Genomic DNA, 18,895 nt, shown 5'->3' with positions numbered 1-18,895 from the left:
TTTCTAAAGAAAATGTCTTAATGATCTTATTTCCCAGAAAAACACGAGGTTCATCGTCAAGAGGTTGATGATTCCTGATAAATTCACTGTGACCATTAGTTAAATACAGCTGAGACATGTGGGGTTGATACAAGCTGCAAGCTCATAAAATAGGAAATCACAGAGGAAGGCTAAATAAATGTCATATCAGGTGTAGCTGGAAAATGTGACATCTTCATCACATTATTAATGCTTGTAGACCATCTTGTTATTGCGCCCGGAATCTAGAATCGTGGCTTTGCCATGGACCTTAGCTAGGGAGCACAGGGTGGCCTGTAGGAATCATTGTAGTTGGTAAATGATGAAAATAAAATAGGTTTGTCATTTTCAAAAAAATATAGCATAACCGTGAATAATGCATTGGTAATTGGGGCAGCGCTGGACTACAAATGTCCTGTCAGAGCACAGTGTAGTCTCAAGGAAATTGAGTTCACCAACAAATGCAATCATATTCAGACCCCTCTCCAGGGAAATAGGTAATTAAGCCATCCCAACACCCTTTGGTAGCAGAGGTAGAATGTATTTGAAAGAGACATAATCAACTCTGACGAAAGCATAAAAGTCAACTGAAGTTGTGTAGTTATGCATTGCTCCTCGTATGTAAAGAAGAAATGGCTCTTTATGATACATTTTATGCCTGAAGAGATCCTGAATGTGTCTCACCCCTTATTCTTTTCCTTCCTTTAGAATATTATAATTTAATATCTAGTGTGCAGGTGGTACAGTATAAACAGTTGTACAAATACAGTACAGTACTAGCCCCTAGTTATCAACATTGCTGTATGGCCTTTCACATCGCAATATGTTATATTTATTGCCACACGGATGTCTGTTTTTTGTTATTTATTTTTTCAGTGCAGTAAGACTAACGCTTCTACATGTGTCTTCATCAGAGTCTCTGGACTGAAAAAATAAATAGGCCCAACAAAAAATAGACATCCGTGTGGCACCAGATTATTTTTCCCTTTCTACTTTTGATTTAGTCCTGCTCTGGTTGCACTGGATTGTTAATTTAGAAGCGCGAAGTTGTTTTACGTTATATTTATTTTTGCAAGGGTTAGGATTCTGCTACCAAAGCATAGTTTCTATATCTTTAAGTACTTTTCGAACATTTTTAAATGTATTTTTTAATTATTTATTGCTTCAATCAACAAGGAATGCTCAATTACGTTGTATGTGATACAATAGTATTCTGAGTTATGCTTTTATCCCGAATGACTTTCAATAGAGGGCATACAAAACATGTGCAGAGGATGAGAGAGTAAGCACCCAGAGTCCAGGAGAGTATTGGGAAGTGGTAACTATGTCTTTTGAAATATGGAGCTCACCAAAGACCCGACCTTTCAAGTCCTTGTCTCCTTATGGTTTATTATTGATAACTTCTCACACTATCTATGTTTAGACTCAAATGTGGTCTGACAAAATAATGAGGAGCTTTTCTTAAAAGATCAATAAGAATATTTGTATTTGTTTCTTGTTATTTTAAATGTATTATTAATGATGGTCAATAATCCAATAAATCAGGGTTTTTTTTAAAGCCAAGGACCTTTATGTGCTATAACACGGCAGCAACCATACTCTACATTCAGTGTGCGTTCCCTATAAAGGACCACACAGCTGATGTTATTTATTTGCCCTTTCGACATCAATAAGAAACATGCTGGAAGATGCGGGTGTCTGAACCGCTGTTGTGCCTCTTTGTCCCAACTTTGGTTTTTTTTCTTCCAGCCGTGGCATCGCAGGGACCCCCGCTGGCAAGGCTGCCCTTAATCTGAATAGATTTCTCTTTAGGTGAGGAGCCTGCCAGGGGGACTGTGTGCGCTCCGTGCCCTGACTTGAGGATGAGGCAGAGTGGCGTGTAGGCTGCAGCTCCTTCTGCATGAGAGATATCACTCCTGTCTTCCGCTCCTAGGCTGCCCTGCGGACCAAACCCCCCCCCCCCCCCCCATCACCCCACCCCACCCCCCCACCCACCCGGCTGCAGTCACCGTGTGTCGTGCCGTGCCGTGCTGCTGCTGCTGCTGACAATATTTGTGTGTCCGTCCGAAGTGCTTGTGGCACACAATTACGCCACTCTGGCCTGGGTTCTTTATTTCGAGTTTTTAAAGATGCATGGCTTGTCAGGATGCTATACGGCTGCCGGGGCACCTCAGCAAGCTGGAGATATACTGTGGCTTGAAAGGCAAGCTGAAAAGTAAGGCAGAGAGCATTTGTTTGGCAAGCAAGCTAGGGATTGGGCTGGAGGTGTGCTGTCTGAAAGATTTCGGCATAGGAAGAGCAAGGTAGTGGGTGCTGCTGTGCCTGTGATGTGGTAATGCAGACGGGAGATAAACATATGCTTATAACATTGCAACAATAGCACTTTTTCCACCACAAGGAAAAGCAGAAATATTATTTTCAGAATGTGTTTGAGTGGTAAGCAACAGCTGGTTAGATTTCACTTTCTATGACATTGGCTACATTAAGTTTCAATAGGCCCCTTCTTTGCCTTTTATCTAGGCAACAGTACATATTATGAAGATTGTTACAATACAAGTCACACAACTCAGACAATTCAGAAAAGGGGCTATATGTTCAAAATAGAGTACTCATCCTTTAAGTTCAAAATAATTTAAATGGATCATATATGATATTGAGTAATGAAGGTAAACTTTGTTTTGTTTTGGTTAGTTCAAACCATCATCCTTGGTGTGGAACGCTAGGCTACCTCTGCTAATCTCTTCATTTTGACCATTGCATTATATCCCAACATATACGGTATTCTTATTATATGCAGTAGTGTCTATAAGCAGCTTGAACTTGACCCAATTTCGGTTTCCTACATCAATATCATTTTCTATTAGATATACCATGCAGATATAATGTCCCCCTGGTGTTTCAATTGTGCCTACCCACAGTTATTGGGATATTTTTTTCTATTGAAGTTTCACGAGCATTTATTGAACTGAAACACGGAGCATACATAGCACCACAAGGTGGCAGTATTTCACATTCTGACCTGCATTAACCTGCATTGTCAAATTACTGTATTACAACACTCCCACTTAATTTAACAATAAACTTAAGTCTTACTTTCTTTAACTTAAATCACTTAGGAGATGTATTAAACTTAGACTCTTCTCTTAGACTATAAGTCCTCTTCTTTTTAACAAACTTAAAAGAGTAATACTAGAATACTAGCAAGCCATTTTTTTTTTTTTACCTTACTTACCAGTAGTCTTAATTTAGGCTCTAACAATACTAAACATTGGCCTACGACTTGTACTTATCTGAGTTACACAGCACAAAGTCCAATCTCTCTCCTAAGATACTCAAACTTCTGCTTTGGTAAGGGCTTGGTCAAGATATCTGCCCTCATATCATCTGTAGGACAGTATTGCAGTTGAATTTGTCCATTCTGCACACATTCACGAATGTAGTGGTACCGAATGTCTATGTGCTTTGTTCTTGAATGGTCAACTGGATTCTTAGCTATGGCAATAGCTCCTTGGTTGTCCTCCCAGAATCATGTTGGGTGTAACGTCCATTCCTAGATCACTCAGAAGTCGTGTAAGCCAGGTACATTCTTGTGCTGCCTGGCTGAGAGCGACGTATTCTGCTTCAGCAGTTGACAGTGCGACTGTGTTCTGTTTCTTGCTGAGCCAGCTTACTGCTCCTCCACTCAGTAGGAAGACGTTTCCGGTTGTAGAACGACGATCATCCTGATCTCCTGCCCAGTCAGCGTCTGAGAAGCCGACTAAAGTTCCAGACTCTGACCTCTGGTACTTGAGAGCGAGGTTTGCGGTACCTTTCAGGTAGCGAAGAATCCTCTTCACAGCAGTCATGTGTGCAGTGTTTGGTTCAGCGTTGAACTTTGACACAGCACTCACTGCTTGTGCGATGTCTGGCCTGGTGGCCATTGCTGCGTACAGCAGGCTTCCTACAATTGACTGGTAGGTACCTGGGTTCACTGGCTTACTGACACCATCATTTTTCTGTAACTTCACATTTACATCAGCTGGGGTTGTGACCGGATTTGCTTTATCCATGCCGTATTTCTGAAGAACGGCTTCAATGTAATGCTTTTGGTGAAGGTACACACACTTGTTTGTCTTGTCTTGAATCACTGAGATGCCTAGTATGTAAGACAACTCACCCATGTCTTTCATCTTGTATCTGTTTTTCAGAGCAACTTTCAACTCACTCATGCTCTGCAGTGACTCTGTGATCAGAATCAAATCATCGACATAAACAGCTAAGATCTCTAGCTCCTGTCGAGCTCTCACGAACACACAGGGATCTGATGTGCTCTGGTTGAATCCAAGATCTTTCATGAACTCTGTGAAAGTCTTACTCCAGCAGCGAGGTGACTGCTTAAGGCCGTAGATTGCCTTTTTCAGCTTGCACACCAAGTGCTCTTGGCCTGGCTTGACGTACCCGTCTGGTTGCTCCATGTAGATTTCCTCCTCTAGATGTCCATTTAGAAATGCAGTAACGACATCCATCTGGTGTACATGCATGTTATTCTGAACAGCAAAGGACAGCAATGCACGAATTGAGCTGAATCGTACAACAGGTGAGAACGTTTCATCATAGTCAGCGCCATACTTCTGTGAGTAACCCTTGGCAACAAGTCTGCACTTGTATCTCTCCACTTCTCCATCACTATGGTGCTTGACTTTGAACACCCATCTCGAAACCTATCGGCTTTCTGTCTTTTGGCAATTTCACTAAGTCCCAAGTATCATTTTCAAGCAGGGACTCGAACTCCAAATCAGCTGCTTCCTTCCATTCCTTAGCATTAGAGCTCATCATTGCTTCCTTCAGTGTACTTGGCTCATTTACACTACAGACATTTGCATAATGTTCAACAGTCACTGTGTCTGCATATTCATCATAGCCATACCTTGTTGGGGGCTTTCTGACTCTGCCGCACTCTCTCGGAGCTTCATTGACTGGTGTGTCATCGTTGACTGATGCTCCTCTCTCATCAGGACCACTGCCAGCATCACTGTCTGAACAAGACACTTCCACTTCCTGTTTTCCAGTCGAAGTCGGTCTCATTGAAGATGAACGTCCCGGCGAATCAGAATTCTCCTTTTCTCCTCATCCCACAGACGATATACCCTTTGCATTGTTTGCATATCCCACGAAGCGAAGCTTCACCGCTTTCTTGTCCAGCTTTCTTCTCTCTGCTTCTGGAACATGTGCATATGCCACACAGCCAAAAACTCTCATGTGACTGATGTTCGGCTTTTTGCCACTCCATCTCTGGTATGGGGTCTGTTGCTTTAGAAGTGATGTGGGCAACCTGTTCTGCACGTAGGCTGCTGTTGCCACAGCCTCTGCCCCAATACATGTTTGCAGCTTTGCATGAGACAGCATACTCCTTGCTGCTTCAACTAAAGTCCCGATTTTTCTTTCAGCTACACCGTTTTGCTGTGGTGTATGGGGTACAGACATTTCATGGTGGATGCCTTGAGGCTTTCAGATATTCCTGGAATTCTTTCGACGTGTATTCCCCACCGTTGTCTGTTCTCAGTCTTGCAACTCTTTGTCCACACTCATTGGAGAATGTTCTCTCAAACTCCTTGAACTTGCTGAGCACTTCACTTTTCTGCCTCATGAAGTATACTTTGCAGCATCTTGAGTAATCATCAATGAATGTCACGAAATACTTTGACCCTCCTATGGATTCAGTCTGCATGGGACCACAGACGTCACTATGAATCAGCTGCAGTTTTCGCTTTGAGCGTATTGCTCCCACTGACTTGAATGGCTTCCTAGCCAGCTTGCCCTCCACACACGCTTCACAGAAGGAGTTCTCTTTTTCAGCAGAAAAGTCCATTCCACTCACCAGAGGTTTTAGCTCCTTCAGCATGGTAGTGTGGCCCAGTCTTTGATGCCATAGGCTGGCTGCAACTGATGCACTTCCAACTGATGCACTTCCTGCTGTATGAGGGACAGGCGTACTCCCCTCCACATCCAGCTGGTATAGTCCATCGGATCGTTGTGTTCCCATCCCGTGAAGATCTCCATCTTTTCCACGAATGTAGCACCGGGCCTTCTTGAACTGCACAGTATTCCCTTTTTTCACAGCAGCTCCCACTGAGAAAAGATTCCCTGACAACTTGGGAACATACAGCACATCGTACATTGTGACATCTTTGACATCACTCACTTTGAAAGTCATTTTCATTTTTACAGTGCCGAGTCCTTGTGCATCGACTACTCTGCCATCGCCCAGTTTCACTGATTGTGGCTTTGTGAATTCCTGGTAATCCTGCAGTATTTCTTTTGAGCATGTCATGTGTTTTGACGCTCCAGAGTCGATTAGCCATTCGACCTGTTTCACTTTTTCATTCTGATTTTCTCTGACAACAAATGCACTGTCGTTTGCACTCTCAGAATTTTCATTATCCTCACATGTCATTTGTTTAGCCTTGTGGGTTTGATTTTTATTTTTTAACTTTGGACAATTTCGTTTCAGATGTCCCTCTTTCCCACATTTAAAACATTTCCACTTGGATCGGTCGATTCCCTCAGGCTGTGGATCCCCACGCACTTGAGTTTGCATCGCAGAGGCGGCACCTGGTGGCGCAACACTGGTACTGCCGTTTGCCTGCACTCGCTTTTGTTCCTCATTTACTAATGACTGCTGCACGAATTGAAGAGTCAAACTGTCCATCTTTGTCTCCAGGGGCAGTGACAATTGTTGCATAGCTGGTGGAGACTACCCAGCAATGTCACAATCTGATCCTCCTCCTCAATTACAGCACCAATAGCACTGAGCTGATCTGTTAATTCTTTCATGCGCTTCAAATGCTCGGTTATCGTTTCTCCTTCCTTCATTTCACACCTGAAGTACTTCTTCTTTAGAAACAATTTATTTGCTAGAGTGTCTCTCTCAAAATGTCCCTTCAGCGTATCCCACGCTTCTTTAGGTGACTGGCAACTTGTAATCAGGTACAGTTGAGATGTACTTACATTAAGCACCAACATTGAAAACGCTTTTTCTTTCTTCCTAGCGAATTCGGCTCGTGCAGCTGCGTTAGCATCCTGTGCTAATGTTTCCGTCTCCATTACCATGCCCCATAGACTTTTAGCTTTCAGCAGATGCTCGATCTGGAATTTCCACGTTGCCCAGTTGTCTGGTCCACTTAGCTTGTCGATAAACAGTCTGTCCTCCATTGTGAATCACACAACACCGAGTACTCCACACAGAATCCGTGTAAAACCACTGTTTTAAGCTTATTTACTAGAACTGACTGGGACCGACTGGGCCCATAACCTATTGAAGTTTCACGAGCATTTATTGAACTGAAACACGGAGCATACATAGCACCACAAGGTGGCAGTATTTCACATTCTGACCTGCATTAACCTGCATTGTCAAATTACTATGAGTTGGTATGTACAAACCCCAACTCCGGTGAAGTTGGGATGTTTGGTAAACTGAGAATAAAATCAAAATGCTATCATTTTCAAAACATTCAATACATTCCTTAGATGGAGAATAGTGAAAAGACAACATATCACGTGTTAAAACCGATAAAAAAATATTGTTTTAGGGGACATATGTACTCATTTCTAATTTGATAACTGCAACACGTCTCAAATAAGTTGGGACGGGGATCAGTGAAATGTTATTAACATCCAAATAAGATAAAACAACAAGGAAGAACATTTCAAAATGAATTGTACTGATGAACAATTTGACTGTCCAGGTATAAGACAATCACAGAGAGGCTGAGTCACTCAGAATTAAAGATGCAGAGGGAACAATTACCATAGTTATTACATAAAGTTTTGAATTCCCTTGATTTGCAGTGATTGAGTGTATCTAAGACATATTTTTGTCATTAATATCATTGTATAGGTTCATGACATCATGAAATATGTATTGGCTGTAGTCTCAACTCTAGCACTCCGAGAATTACAGCTAGTGAAAACTTGACCATATTAAGGACGCTTCATGTGTGCAAATGATAGAGGGGTTTAACAGTCCCCTATCCACCCGAGCTCACTTGAAATAGACCCAGAAGACATGGGAAACTGTCCTTTGCTTACAGAAGTCAATTCTTTTTGAAAATAATAGAGTCTTGCACATCCTGTGCTACAGTGAAAATTGACCATGCAACTTGTGTTAGTGCCAACTTCAAAAGTCAGCCTCCATGGTAGCATGGGGGTGCAGTAGTACATTGGTTAAGCTGTTCTAACTCACCTGTAGAATTGAATACAGTACTGAATTAAATAAATGGGTTTTAAACAGCATGAAAAGCCACTCGTGCAATATTTTTTGAAGGGAGATCTTCGATTACTGCCACATAGTAAGGACAAATTGTACAAAGTATTCTCTATGTTTTAACAGTTTCACCAGGAGGACCAGCAGGACATAAAATGGCAGGCTTTTGGTCAAGACCTGTCACACTGTAAGCACTAAAGAAAGGAAAACATTGCAAAACATGACAAGGAATACACCTACTTTAAGCTGTTGAAATCATGTCCAAGATAGGAATCAACACTGTTTTTATATAAAATCATCTCATTGGTTAATGCTATTAACTGTTAAGTGTTGTTTTAAGTGTTGTCATTTGCTGCCTTTTATTGTCCCCGTCCCAACTCTTTTGAGACACGTTGGATTTACTCATGAATATCCCCCCAAAACAATAATTTTGGTCAGTGTTGATGGCTGATATGTTTTCTTTGTACCGTTCTCCAACTAATGTCAGAACCAGACTTCTGAAAATTGCAGTATTTTGTTATTATTCACAATTAACCTTGCGTCCCAACTTCTATGGAGTTGGGGTTTGTATTTGACATGCACTTGACTAAAAAGACCACAATTGAATTTGGCGGAGGAGGAAACCTTGTGAGCCGATGCCATGTAATGATGACACACTGTAGTTCTCATCACAGGCCTAGGCATGCGGCCGCCATTTTCTCCTACTCTGCAATTAAGATGTTACACGACTCACTAGCACCAGCTCTGCAGTAATGAACATACACTTGTCACACATGATTATATCAACTTCTGGAAAATAATGAATGCTATCTGCCTCTCTCCTTCCCATCTTCTTTCTCTCTCTCTCTCTCTCTCTCTCTCTCCCTCCCACTGTTTCTCTCTGTGCCTTTTTTATCTCTCTCACTTTCTTAATATCTCCTCTTCGTACCCCCCATGCCGGCATGCTTTCATCCTCATTTGGCCCCTTTTTTCATCTTGTGAGAGTACTCGCCCACAACTCTTTAAAATGAAAACATTTGTACTGGTGATGTCTGATAAAGGTGGACACAAAATACGCTGTGTGCTGTTCACAAAAATGTTCAAAAGAGTCAAAAGAGTTTCCTTTCACACACGTGTAAGCAGGATCCCGAAGCTTTAGTTAAAATGCAATTGATTTGTTCCTGCAGTGTGCTCTTAGCATTCTCTTCCCAGCTAATTAAGGGTGGCAGCACCCAATAAAGCCAACTTAAGGTGAATCCACAAAGGGACCAGCAGCTGCTCCGTAAGGCTTGTTTGGGTTTCAGCGATTAATTAGTGCCCTTTCTGAGGTTAGTGTTGTTAAGTAGAACAAAATACAGTTGCAAATCACACACAGACCTACTCACCCCTTCCACAGCGCTCTTTTCTTGACTTCAATACAGTAGAGCCCTTTACGCTGGGCAACAGCATTAACCATTCTATTGGAAAAATGCCTCCCCGTTAAGTCTCTCACACCACCACACTCCCAAAAGGCATGTCAATGTTTTGCTGGTGTTTGCTATTGGAGAGATTATTTATTTGTTTATTCATTTCCTTTTTCACAAAAAGAGTTCATGGAATGGCTGTGTGAAGGTACAGTGACTTCTTGTGCGTTTACTGGCTATGCATCATAGGTAATCTTGGTCTTTTCTAATGCCAGTTCAGGCCACATCACCTTAAAAAAATCCCTAATATGCTTTAGAAACCCTAAAACGTTTCATTTGGCTTGGCTTGTGTCATTAAATCACTGCCATCTTGTGATTGGTTTCAATACTGACTTGGGAAATGTGGAGATAGTGGCAAGTTTTGAATTCACCGCTTCAATATTTTCATCAATACTGTTGTTTAATCTTAGAGAGGGTTAATTGTCAACTGTGTTTTTAACATATTCATATGATCATGATTTAGAAATTATATATACAAAATACCAAAGATTGTAAAAAAATATGAATTGATTAACCCCTTAAAACATTTCCCCTGTTATAAATTTGCTGTTACACGAATGGCAATAACAAGTTCTAATGTAGTACTAAAGGTTCTGTGCACTGGCATTGTGGTGTACTACGGTAGTTAAGTTTTTTCAGTGACTATTACAAAATCCCAGTGGCGGGATGGTGTCTGGTAAGGGCCTACAGTCTTGTGTTGAAAGTTGTAAGGGTGTACACAAATGGAAAAAGAATATTGATATTTTGAGATTTTGCTCTACATGAAATGTCCCCTAATTATAGAATGACTCAAATACAACTTTAATGTTTGTTGACATGTTGAAAAGCGGCATCCTGCAATTGTAGCAGGGCTGGGATTTAAGAAACTGAGAGCAGGAACACAGAGACAAAGGAGATCCTCTCCCCTTGTCATGCCAAGTAATGGTTTTAGCAGTTGGCTGCGCATTATCGCTGGCTAACACACACAGAGTGCTATTATTGTGCGATAACTAATGGCGCTCATCAGAATGCTTCTCGGTATGTCACATTACACCGCTGTGTAATAGCTTACCTTATCTTAGCACAGTTTATAATATGATTAAACAACACTTCAGAGAGAGGCACACTTTAACTTCTAATGAATGGCACTCATTGAAAAGTGCCTGTGGCAAATGTCACAGGTTCTAAAAGTTGGTATACTTCATTTCTAGGGCCATCTCAAGGTTAATCCTTCATAGAACTGAAGAAACCTCTTACATGTTTCTCTTGCTGATGTAAAACACCAGAGAGGTCATTGCTTGAGCCTTGTCTGTGTCGTTACATCAGTATCAGGGCTGTGTTAGCAGTACAGGCAGGCACATGGTAAATTGTACCTGTACGACAGAGAGTTCAGAGGATGTTTGAAAATCCACTACCTGTTATTGGTCCTTTTGGTTCTCTGCTCACATTTTGTCCCACATTTTGCCCCAGAAGTAAATTAGCCTATCCCAGGCACCAAATATTATTTGGAAGGGAGTACAATTAAGCTTGCATGTGCTTGCTTTTGCGTTTGTAGTACAAAGTCATATAATTCGTTTTGAAATTCTGGCTTTACAGTCTCCACAGTGTTTGTGTGCAATGAGGGAACAGCTTTTGAAACAGAAGTTGTATTTTACATAATACATATTAGAGTAGGCTTTTTTGGTCCTTTTCTCTCACTCTTTTCGGACGTCCAGGAACAATTCGGCTGTATTAATCTTAATGGACCACATGCTGGGTCCAGAAACAGGGGGTAGTCATTAATGCAACAGACAATCAGTGGCCTTGTTTAATTCACGGGTGAATGCAAACGAACACTGTGCCATGTGCAGACCATTCATTTGTTGTCCTTCAAAAGTCTGATTACTGATGTACAAAAGTCCACTTACAAACAAACATCTTGAGTAAGGAGATGGAAGATGTATCCCGCTGGCTTAAATACAAGCATCTCACTTTCAACATCAAACAGACAGTATCTATGTGTTTCTCTATGAGAGGGGAAAGCCACCTGTTCCATCAAAACTGACCAGGACACAATAGACTGTGAATAGAAAGTGCAACACTGGATGAAGGAAAACCAAAATTGATGTATGATGTCATGCAATAGATATAACACACACATGCACACACAACACATATAGTATAGTCTGCTATGTAAGACATGGCCACTGCTAGCTTACCTCTCATGACTCCAACGAATCACACATTATTTTCCTTTCTCTGCAGATGACGAGAGGATTGGGAAGGACTCTCTGTATGAACAGGAGGGGAAGGTCCAGTTTGTGATCGATGCTGTGTACGCCATGGCCCATGCTCTCCATAACATGCACCAGGACCTCTGCCCGGGGAAGGTGGTCTTGTGCTCCAGGATGGACCCCATTAACGGCACTCTGCTCCTGAAATACATCCGACGCATCAACATCACTGGTGAGCGAAAGGAGAAAAGTAAATGTACATAGTAAATTTTGCAATGTTTTTTTTTACATATTTAGATGAGTCTTTGCCCTCATTGAGATAGGACAGTGAAGAGTTTGGACAAAGGTCCTCCAGTCTGGGTCCTCATTGTGCCTATGTATGGTACAGTCCTTCCCATAAGTTGCCTATTGATTTTTTTAATGTACCTGGGTTGCCCGTGTAGCCGTCCAGTGCCCAGCCGGCTAAGCCACGGCTGGGCCTTTTGTTGCCTATCCATGTTGTTGGAACAGTAGCTAATAACCTGACTTACAATGAATCAACTGGCTCCAGAAGTCGCTGATATGAAAGTTACAATCCTCCCAAATGAAGTTTTCATGTACAAAAAGAAATGTGTTGCACCGAAGAAAGATTAATCATTTAATAAACACAAAAGGGCAGATTTTATCAAGACAAAAGTTTTGTTGCCCACAGAAAATAATGTGAAAAATGAGAAGATACTTCAGGTGTCTTAATCACTGAATCCCTCTCACCTCTTCAGAAAATCAGCATTGGCCACTTTCGTGAAGGACTATATAGTGCATCAGTCTCTGCCCTTTTTGAGGAAAGGAGCCCTCAGCCTATAAAAACAGAAATATATCAGCCTCCAAAGCATTTAAAACATGAAACGAGCATTTAAAATTGCATTTCAAAACTAAGACCCTCCTCTTGCATTAGAATGTTTTCATTCAGCTCTAACATATCCCACATTTTTAATTTAAAAAAATGTCATATCTCATGAGCCTGAATACTGCGTCTATGCACAAACACAAGCACGCACGTACGCACGCACACACACTCACACTATTCTCTCCCGCGCACACACCATTCGTCCTCTAACAGGCTACTGAGTGACTGACATGGTTAACTACCAAGTCAGAGTAAGTTGCAATCCATTTCACTTCCTTGCCCTCCATCCTACCATTTGGAGCAGAGGTGTAGAGTAATCGTGTATTAGAGTAAGATTCTGAGGTAGACGCAATAAATCAGTAGAGATGAGGGTTGACGTGCTACTGTATGTGTCTCTTCAGTCTGTCAAAACATCTGTTACTACACGACAATATGACGGTCAAACAGTCAAGTAAATTGTGAGCCAGCGAGTGAAAATGTGCATTCAGTGTCACAAAATTGTATATTTTTTGTGTCATTGTTATTACATGTTTTAAAACAAATCCAGTATGGTCTGAAATAAAATCACATGCGTACATGTTTCTTTAATATATCATTGAATGACAAAAAAAAAATCTGGCCGTCTTGGTTCACGTCTTCAGCTGGCCTCCTATGGTTTCACCACTGGTGATTCCAGCAGGAATGTTTTCCTCCATTTATGTGGTTGTACAGTACCCTTCCCGTGATGGCTCTGTGGTTTAAACTCAGCGTTTACGGCCACCCTGTGTGTGTAATCACTGTTCTACACTGAGATAGCTGAGGTGACTCTGAATGTGACGTGGCGAGGGTGCCACAAAATAGCAGGTGGCCTTCGCTGCAGTGCCTCCTTCCCCAAAGACAAGGAGGCCCTGCAGTTGGCAAAGTGAGGGAGCCCACAGCAAGAATAAACAAACACTTTGTGAAAGCCAGAGGCCCTCTTTACAACGCTGTTGAATCTGCTGTGTGGAAAATAGTTGAATTGGATCATCCTGTTTCTCCTTCTTTACTTTCACAATCAGGTTGTGTGTGTGTGTGTGTGTGTGTGTGTGTGTGTGTGTGTGTGTGTGTGTGTGTGTGTGTGTGTGTGTGTGTGTGTGTGTGTGTATGTGTGTGTGTGTGTGTGCGCGCGCATGTTTTTGTGTGTATACGTGTGTGCGCACGCACGTGCATGAGTGCGTGCATGCATACGTCTGTGTGTGTGTGTGTGTGTGTGTGTGTGTGTGTGTGTGTGTGTGTGTGTGTGTGTGTGTGTGTGTGTGTGAGTGTGAGTGTGTGTGTGTGTGTGTGTGTGTGTGTGTGTGTGTGTGTGTGTGTCTGTGTCTGTGTCTGTGTCTGTGTCTGTGTCTGTGTGTCTGTGTGTCTGTATGGGGTATTATACATTTCTGGATGTATCCTTTCTTTCCTTGCGTTATCATGATCAACTCAGAACAGCTGTGGTTACTGCATTGTCCATACTAGCCCAGCGAGTCTGAAGAAGGGAAGGGAAATCTCACACAATGTGCCTTTAATAACATTCAGGCTTATGGGGACGGATGGATGCTAGAGTATTACCAGCATTCATGAAGACAGATGAGATCCCAACCATGACAGTCATATACTACATTTCTGGGAAGGTGTCCATGAGACATAGGCTACCTACAGTACAGTACAGTACATGTCAGCATATAGGATGTAGGTGGGTAGGTAAGCACATTTTTTGAACACCTAATCTATTTTCTGCAGAGCAGCTGAACCGAACTCTTTCAGCTGCAATACCCATCTATGGGGGCCCACTACTGGAAGTCAGGCGTTTCACACCTGATGTAGTCTAATCATTTGAAATCAGAGATGAAATGAAATTCCACACAGCGCTCACAAACGGCTGTCCCTGACTCTTCGCACTCACCGTTGAGTCCCACAGAACCCACACACACACCTTCCCTGCAAAATAAGCCAGCAGGCCAATATATAATACATAAGCCGTTATATGTGCTCATATCCACCTCAAATCCACCTGATCTGAGCAGCCCCTTCTCATGGAGCATGGCTTACAGCTGTAGATGTAAAATGTAGCCTTTCACATATCAACATCGGGCTGTTTGCAAACACACCATATTTGATCTTGCACATGCACATCCTGAACTCTGAAAGGAAAGGTGCTTCAGTTCAGTATCTTCATGAGCAGGGAACTCATATCTGAAAATGACATGTAACACCTTCCTCCTTCGAGTGGGTGTCATCATTTGTGTAATTGCATTTTCATAAAACAAAAGGCGGCGTAATTGGATCGCTGAAAAACAGAAACGTTCAGCTCGTCATCGCTAATGCATTTTGTAAATACCAAAGTGCTACAGTGTGCACAGCAGGACCGTCTGTCTGTCTGCGTGGCTCTGAGTGCTGTTCACTCACAACAGCCCATAATAGAACAGCTGTGTAGTCCTCGGTGGAATGCCTCATCATTGCTGTCATATGCGATGTGACAATCGTGACAATATTGATACTGCTGCCTGTGTGAGCATGCATGTTCACCCCAGCCTATTTATTGGTGTTTACTTATACTGTGTGTTCTTCAAGTGTGTATGCCGCTTACAACCCTAGACATAAATATTTGTTTAATCAATAAGAGAGTTCCCAAATAAAACTCACATCACAATAAGCTATTACATGTATTTATAGTAATATATCATCCAAGTAATGTTTTTGCCAGGTGTTTTTATCAGAGGGGCTGGGCAGGTTGGGTTATCTAGTCAGAAAGATGTCTTCGTTTCCATGTCTCAAAGTGCCTCACAAAGTGCTCAGCTACTTTAGAGTTCCTCCCGTCTATAACATGATTAGTTGTTTTGTCATAGTATGTTAGAAAGGGAAAGGGACAATGGATCATTCATGGGGAAACCCTTACATTGCATTTTCTTTTGTACTTTTCTGAGCTGAAACTAAAATAGACAGTAAAATAATATATCAACAAATGGTGAGAAAAAAGAGGAAAAGAGGAAGAAAGATGGAGAATAGGGCAGAAAGAGGACCCGAGGCCAGACTGTAACCTGGCTCCCTGTCGGCCCTCACTCCCGTATGCACTAAGCTAGCTCCCCTCTGATTTAGAAAAGACAAAAATCTGTTTAACAAGCGCAACTGAGCCATCCATGTCCAATCCATCTTTGTTTTGTTTATTGGGCTTCCCATCGGACCATAGTTGTATAGCCATTACTCACAGTGTGTTACTGTATGTGGATACAAAACACATTGGCAATTATGCAGTGAACTAGACATCCCAACATTTTAGCTGCAACTCGGCATATAAAAACTCTCACCAGATATGGCTTCTATTATAGATTGTTTTCTACATACGGTGTATTCATAATACGTATGTTGAGTTGTGCAGTGCACTGTATATAATTATTACCAATTATTCAAATGCTCTGTTCCCAATAGCTCACACTAACACATCATTGTAATGAAGAAATCTGGAACTGACCTACAGCCATTTGTAACACATGTGTTTTCGCGGTTGCATCAGCAGAAATCTGTATGTTGAATACTGCCTCACATATTCACAAACAGATTCACAAACGTGTGCCACTCCAATTGTGGTTGTGAGTTTGGTGAGCACCACGTTATTTTGCTATGTAAAAAATGCAACTTATTTTGCATTTTTTAAAATGTAAAAAAAGGGAAATTCCACTTTGTATATTGCACATTAATCATTTTTGGCTGTGTTGGTTCACGGCTCATTGGCACACTGTGAAGATGGTTCGCTATGTGCTGCTCTGTGACTAAGCGAGACCCCTCGACAGGGCTGCCTCAGCTAGATGTGGGGGCTGCCCACTGTGCACAGGCATGGGATACAACATCCAGCGCCAAAAAACACAGAGACTTGCATGCCACACAAGGAAATGTCTGCCTACAGGAAATGGTTGAGTGAATTCTGACAGTAATGTATGAGCTGGTTGAGGTCTTACTTGCAGAGGAGCTACATGACTGTTCATTTCAGTCCATTAAGCCCAAACAGATTTCAGATGAAAAAAAATTGTCATAATATATCATCAGCACCACGTCAGTACCACAGCTCATTTCTCTCTGACAGTGTGGTATCCATATACCCTGCATTAGAAAAATCAACAGCACCTATTATGGCATCACGTAGCTGATCATCTGTAAAGATGAAGCCCGTCACATGATGACACATACTGTATATTTTAATATGAATTTCTATAATAGAGAAAATAACCCACACACCCCACCCCCACCATCTTAAATGCGACACAGGGGACTTTGCACTGAGGTCACACACACTTTCCACATTTTATTTGATCTTATTTCTACTTTGAAATTCAATTGGGTCTTGTGTTACTATACATCTGAACACACACACTTAAGGGTTCAAGTGGACCGGAATGCCTCTGCACACTATGCTCAAAAGCAGAGTGATACACGTTAATTGGGCAACCGCAAGTAGCATGGAAGTGAAGAATTATTAACCGAATCCAGCAGGTGACTTCAATTTATTGACGTAGCTTTCCCTGGCCCCCATCTTGCCCACCCCTCATGCCTTTGAAGGCGCACTGAGCGAGGTTGGTGGGAGACTTCAATGGGGAGGCAAGCCAATGGGGCTCCCCATCACTCTCATATCGCTGCTCCCATCGGTCTCCAGAGAGCTCTCTCTACCTCCCCCCAATCTCTCTCTCTTCCCCCCTATCTCCCCTTGCTCTCTTTTTTCCCATCTCCCCTCCCTTCCTCCCTTCCCCCTTTCCATCTCTCTGTGGCTTTGCTCATTCAGAAAGCAGTGGCCTTTAAGCTGTCAGCTTCACTCGGCACCCAAGTTATTACTCTAGAACAAAGGCTACTTGCTGCTCAGGCTTTCACTCTGAGCTACTGGCTTTTCATTAAGACTAAAGACTTTGGAAAACCAAGTGTGTTATGGGTGGTATTTTTCTTGTCTATGTTTTTTGCCCACCACCTTTAAAGCATATAGGGAGTTAATGGAGGCTGTGGTTTATGATGCAGAGCATCTGAGGCTGGTTGGTTCTGAAGCTTAAAAGTTGGAAATAAACCTGAGAAGGTGCGCTATGATCATAAGATTCACATCACCAGATGATCATCATTTTTTCTCAAGAATCTTTGATTTAGTTTTTTTTTTATTATAGCAAAATAGCTTTTTCCAGACAAGGGAAATTGCCAAATTAGGCGTTACATTTCCCTAATGTGTTGTCCCTTTGCCATTAACAGGGCAAAGATTATCTAGGATGTGAAAGCTCAATATCCACCATGTCTAGTGGGTAAATGATCTCACATGTCAGTATCAGACATTTAGTAACCCCGATCATTCGTATGTTTCTGAGGTAGTGTGTATCTTTGGTAGTTTATTTCAAAACTCACTGCCCATTCGCAAATTCAATCTTTCATAGATATTTACTATGTAAATAAATAATATTTAACAAATATCAATAAACTAATATTGACTGGTCTGACCAGAGTTTTGTAGGTTTTTCCGTCAAGGCCAGTTTTATCAATAGACAGAAAAGGCAATTGCATAGGGCCCCACCAAATATTCCCTCTATGGCCCCCAACAGTCATCCCCTTCATAGTAATGAATACCAGCAAAAGCAATTTAAGAGGGTCCCATGTCTACATTTTGCCTATGGGCCCCCAAAAGGGTAGAATAGCTGCTGTTTGCAGCCCAAGGTGTACATAACTGCAATTCGAAATGGCACTGAAAAGATCCACCCATTCATGTGAAAAGTGTAATGCCTTGTTCACACCAAGAGCAACCTATGCTAACGGAGTGACTGAAGTCATTATTTCTCTATGGAGGGTGCGCGACCAGTGTGAATGCGCCAGGGGTGAAGCAAACTGAGCGACCAGAGCGAATTTTAACAATTACAGTCAAGCTGATCTTATGGTAATGAACTATGACGCGGTTCGTCGAAAACCAATTGGAATGTTCATATCTCTGAATGTCCCAGGCTGTCAAGCTAGAGCCGATTAACTAAATCAAACATGTCAATGACGCATCCAGAGCGAATACAGCAAATTCATGGCGAAACTTCTTCTGCTACCTCCGCTACCAGGCAGCGTAGTTCGCTCTTGGTCTGGACGCGGCATAAGTCTTCACGCAATG

General features: G+C 42.0%; 1 protein-coding gene across 1 annotated transcript in view; it reads left to right on the top strand.

Moving 5' to 3' along the window:
• Window positions 1-18,895, top strand: part of LOC134462899 (metabotropic glutamate receptor 4-like) — a 190,156-nt gene that overhangs the window by 137,566 nt on the left and 33,695 nt on the right. The window contains exon 6 of the mRNA XM_063216151.1: window positions 11,929-12,129. Within this exon, the coding sequence (XP_063072221.1) occupies window positions 11,929-12,129 (201 nt within the window). The remainder of the gene's footprint in view (window positions 1-11,928; window positions 12,130-18,895) is intronic.

Source organism: Engraulis encrasicolus, chromosome 14 (genome assembly GCF_034702125.1).
Source record: "Engraulis encrasicolus isolate BLACKSEA-1 chromosome 14, IST_EnEncr_1.0, whole genome shotgun sequence".
In the NCBI taxonomy this organism is placed as follows: Eukaryota; Metazoa; Chordata; class Actinopteri; order Clupeiformes; family Engraulidae; genus Engraulis; species Engraulis encrasicolus.
This window is presented reverse-complemented; position numbering and strand designations above follow the sequence as displayed.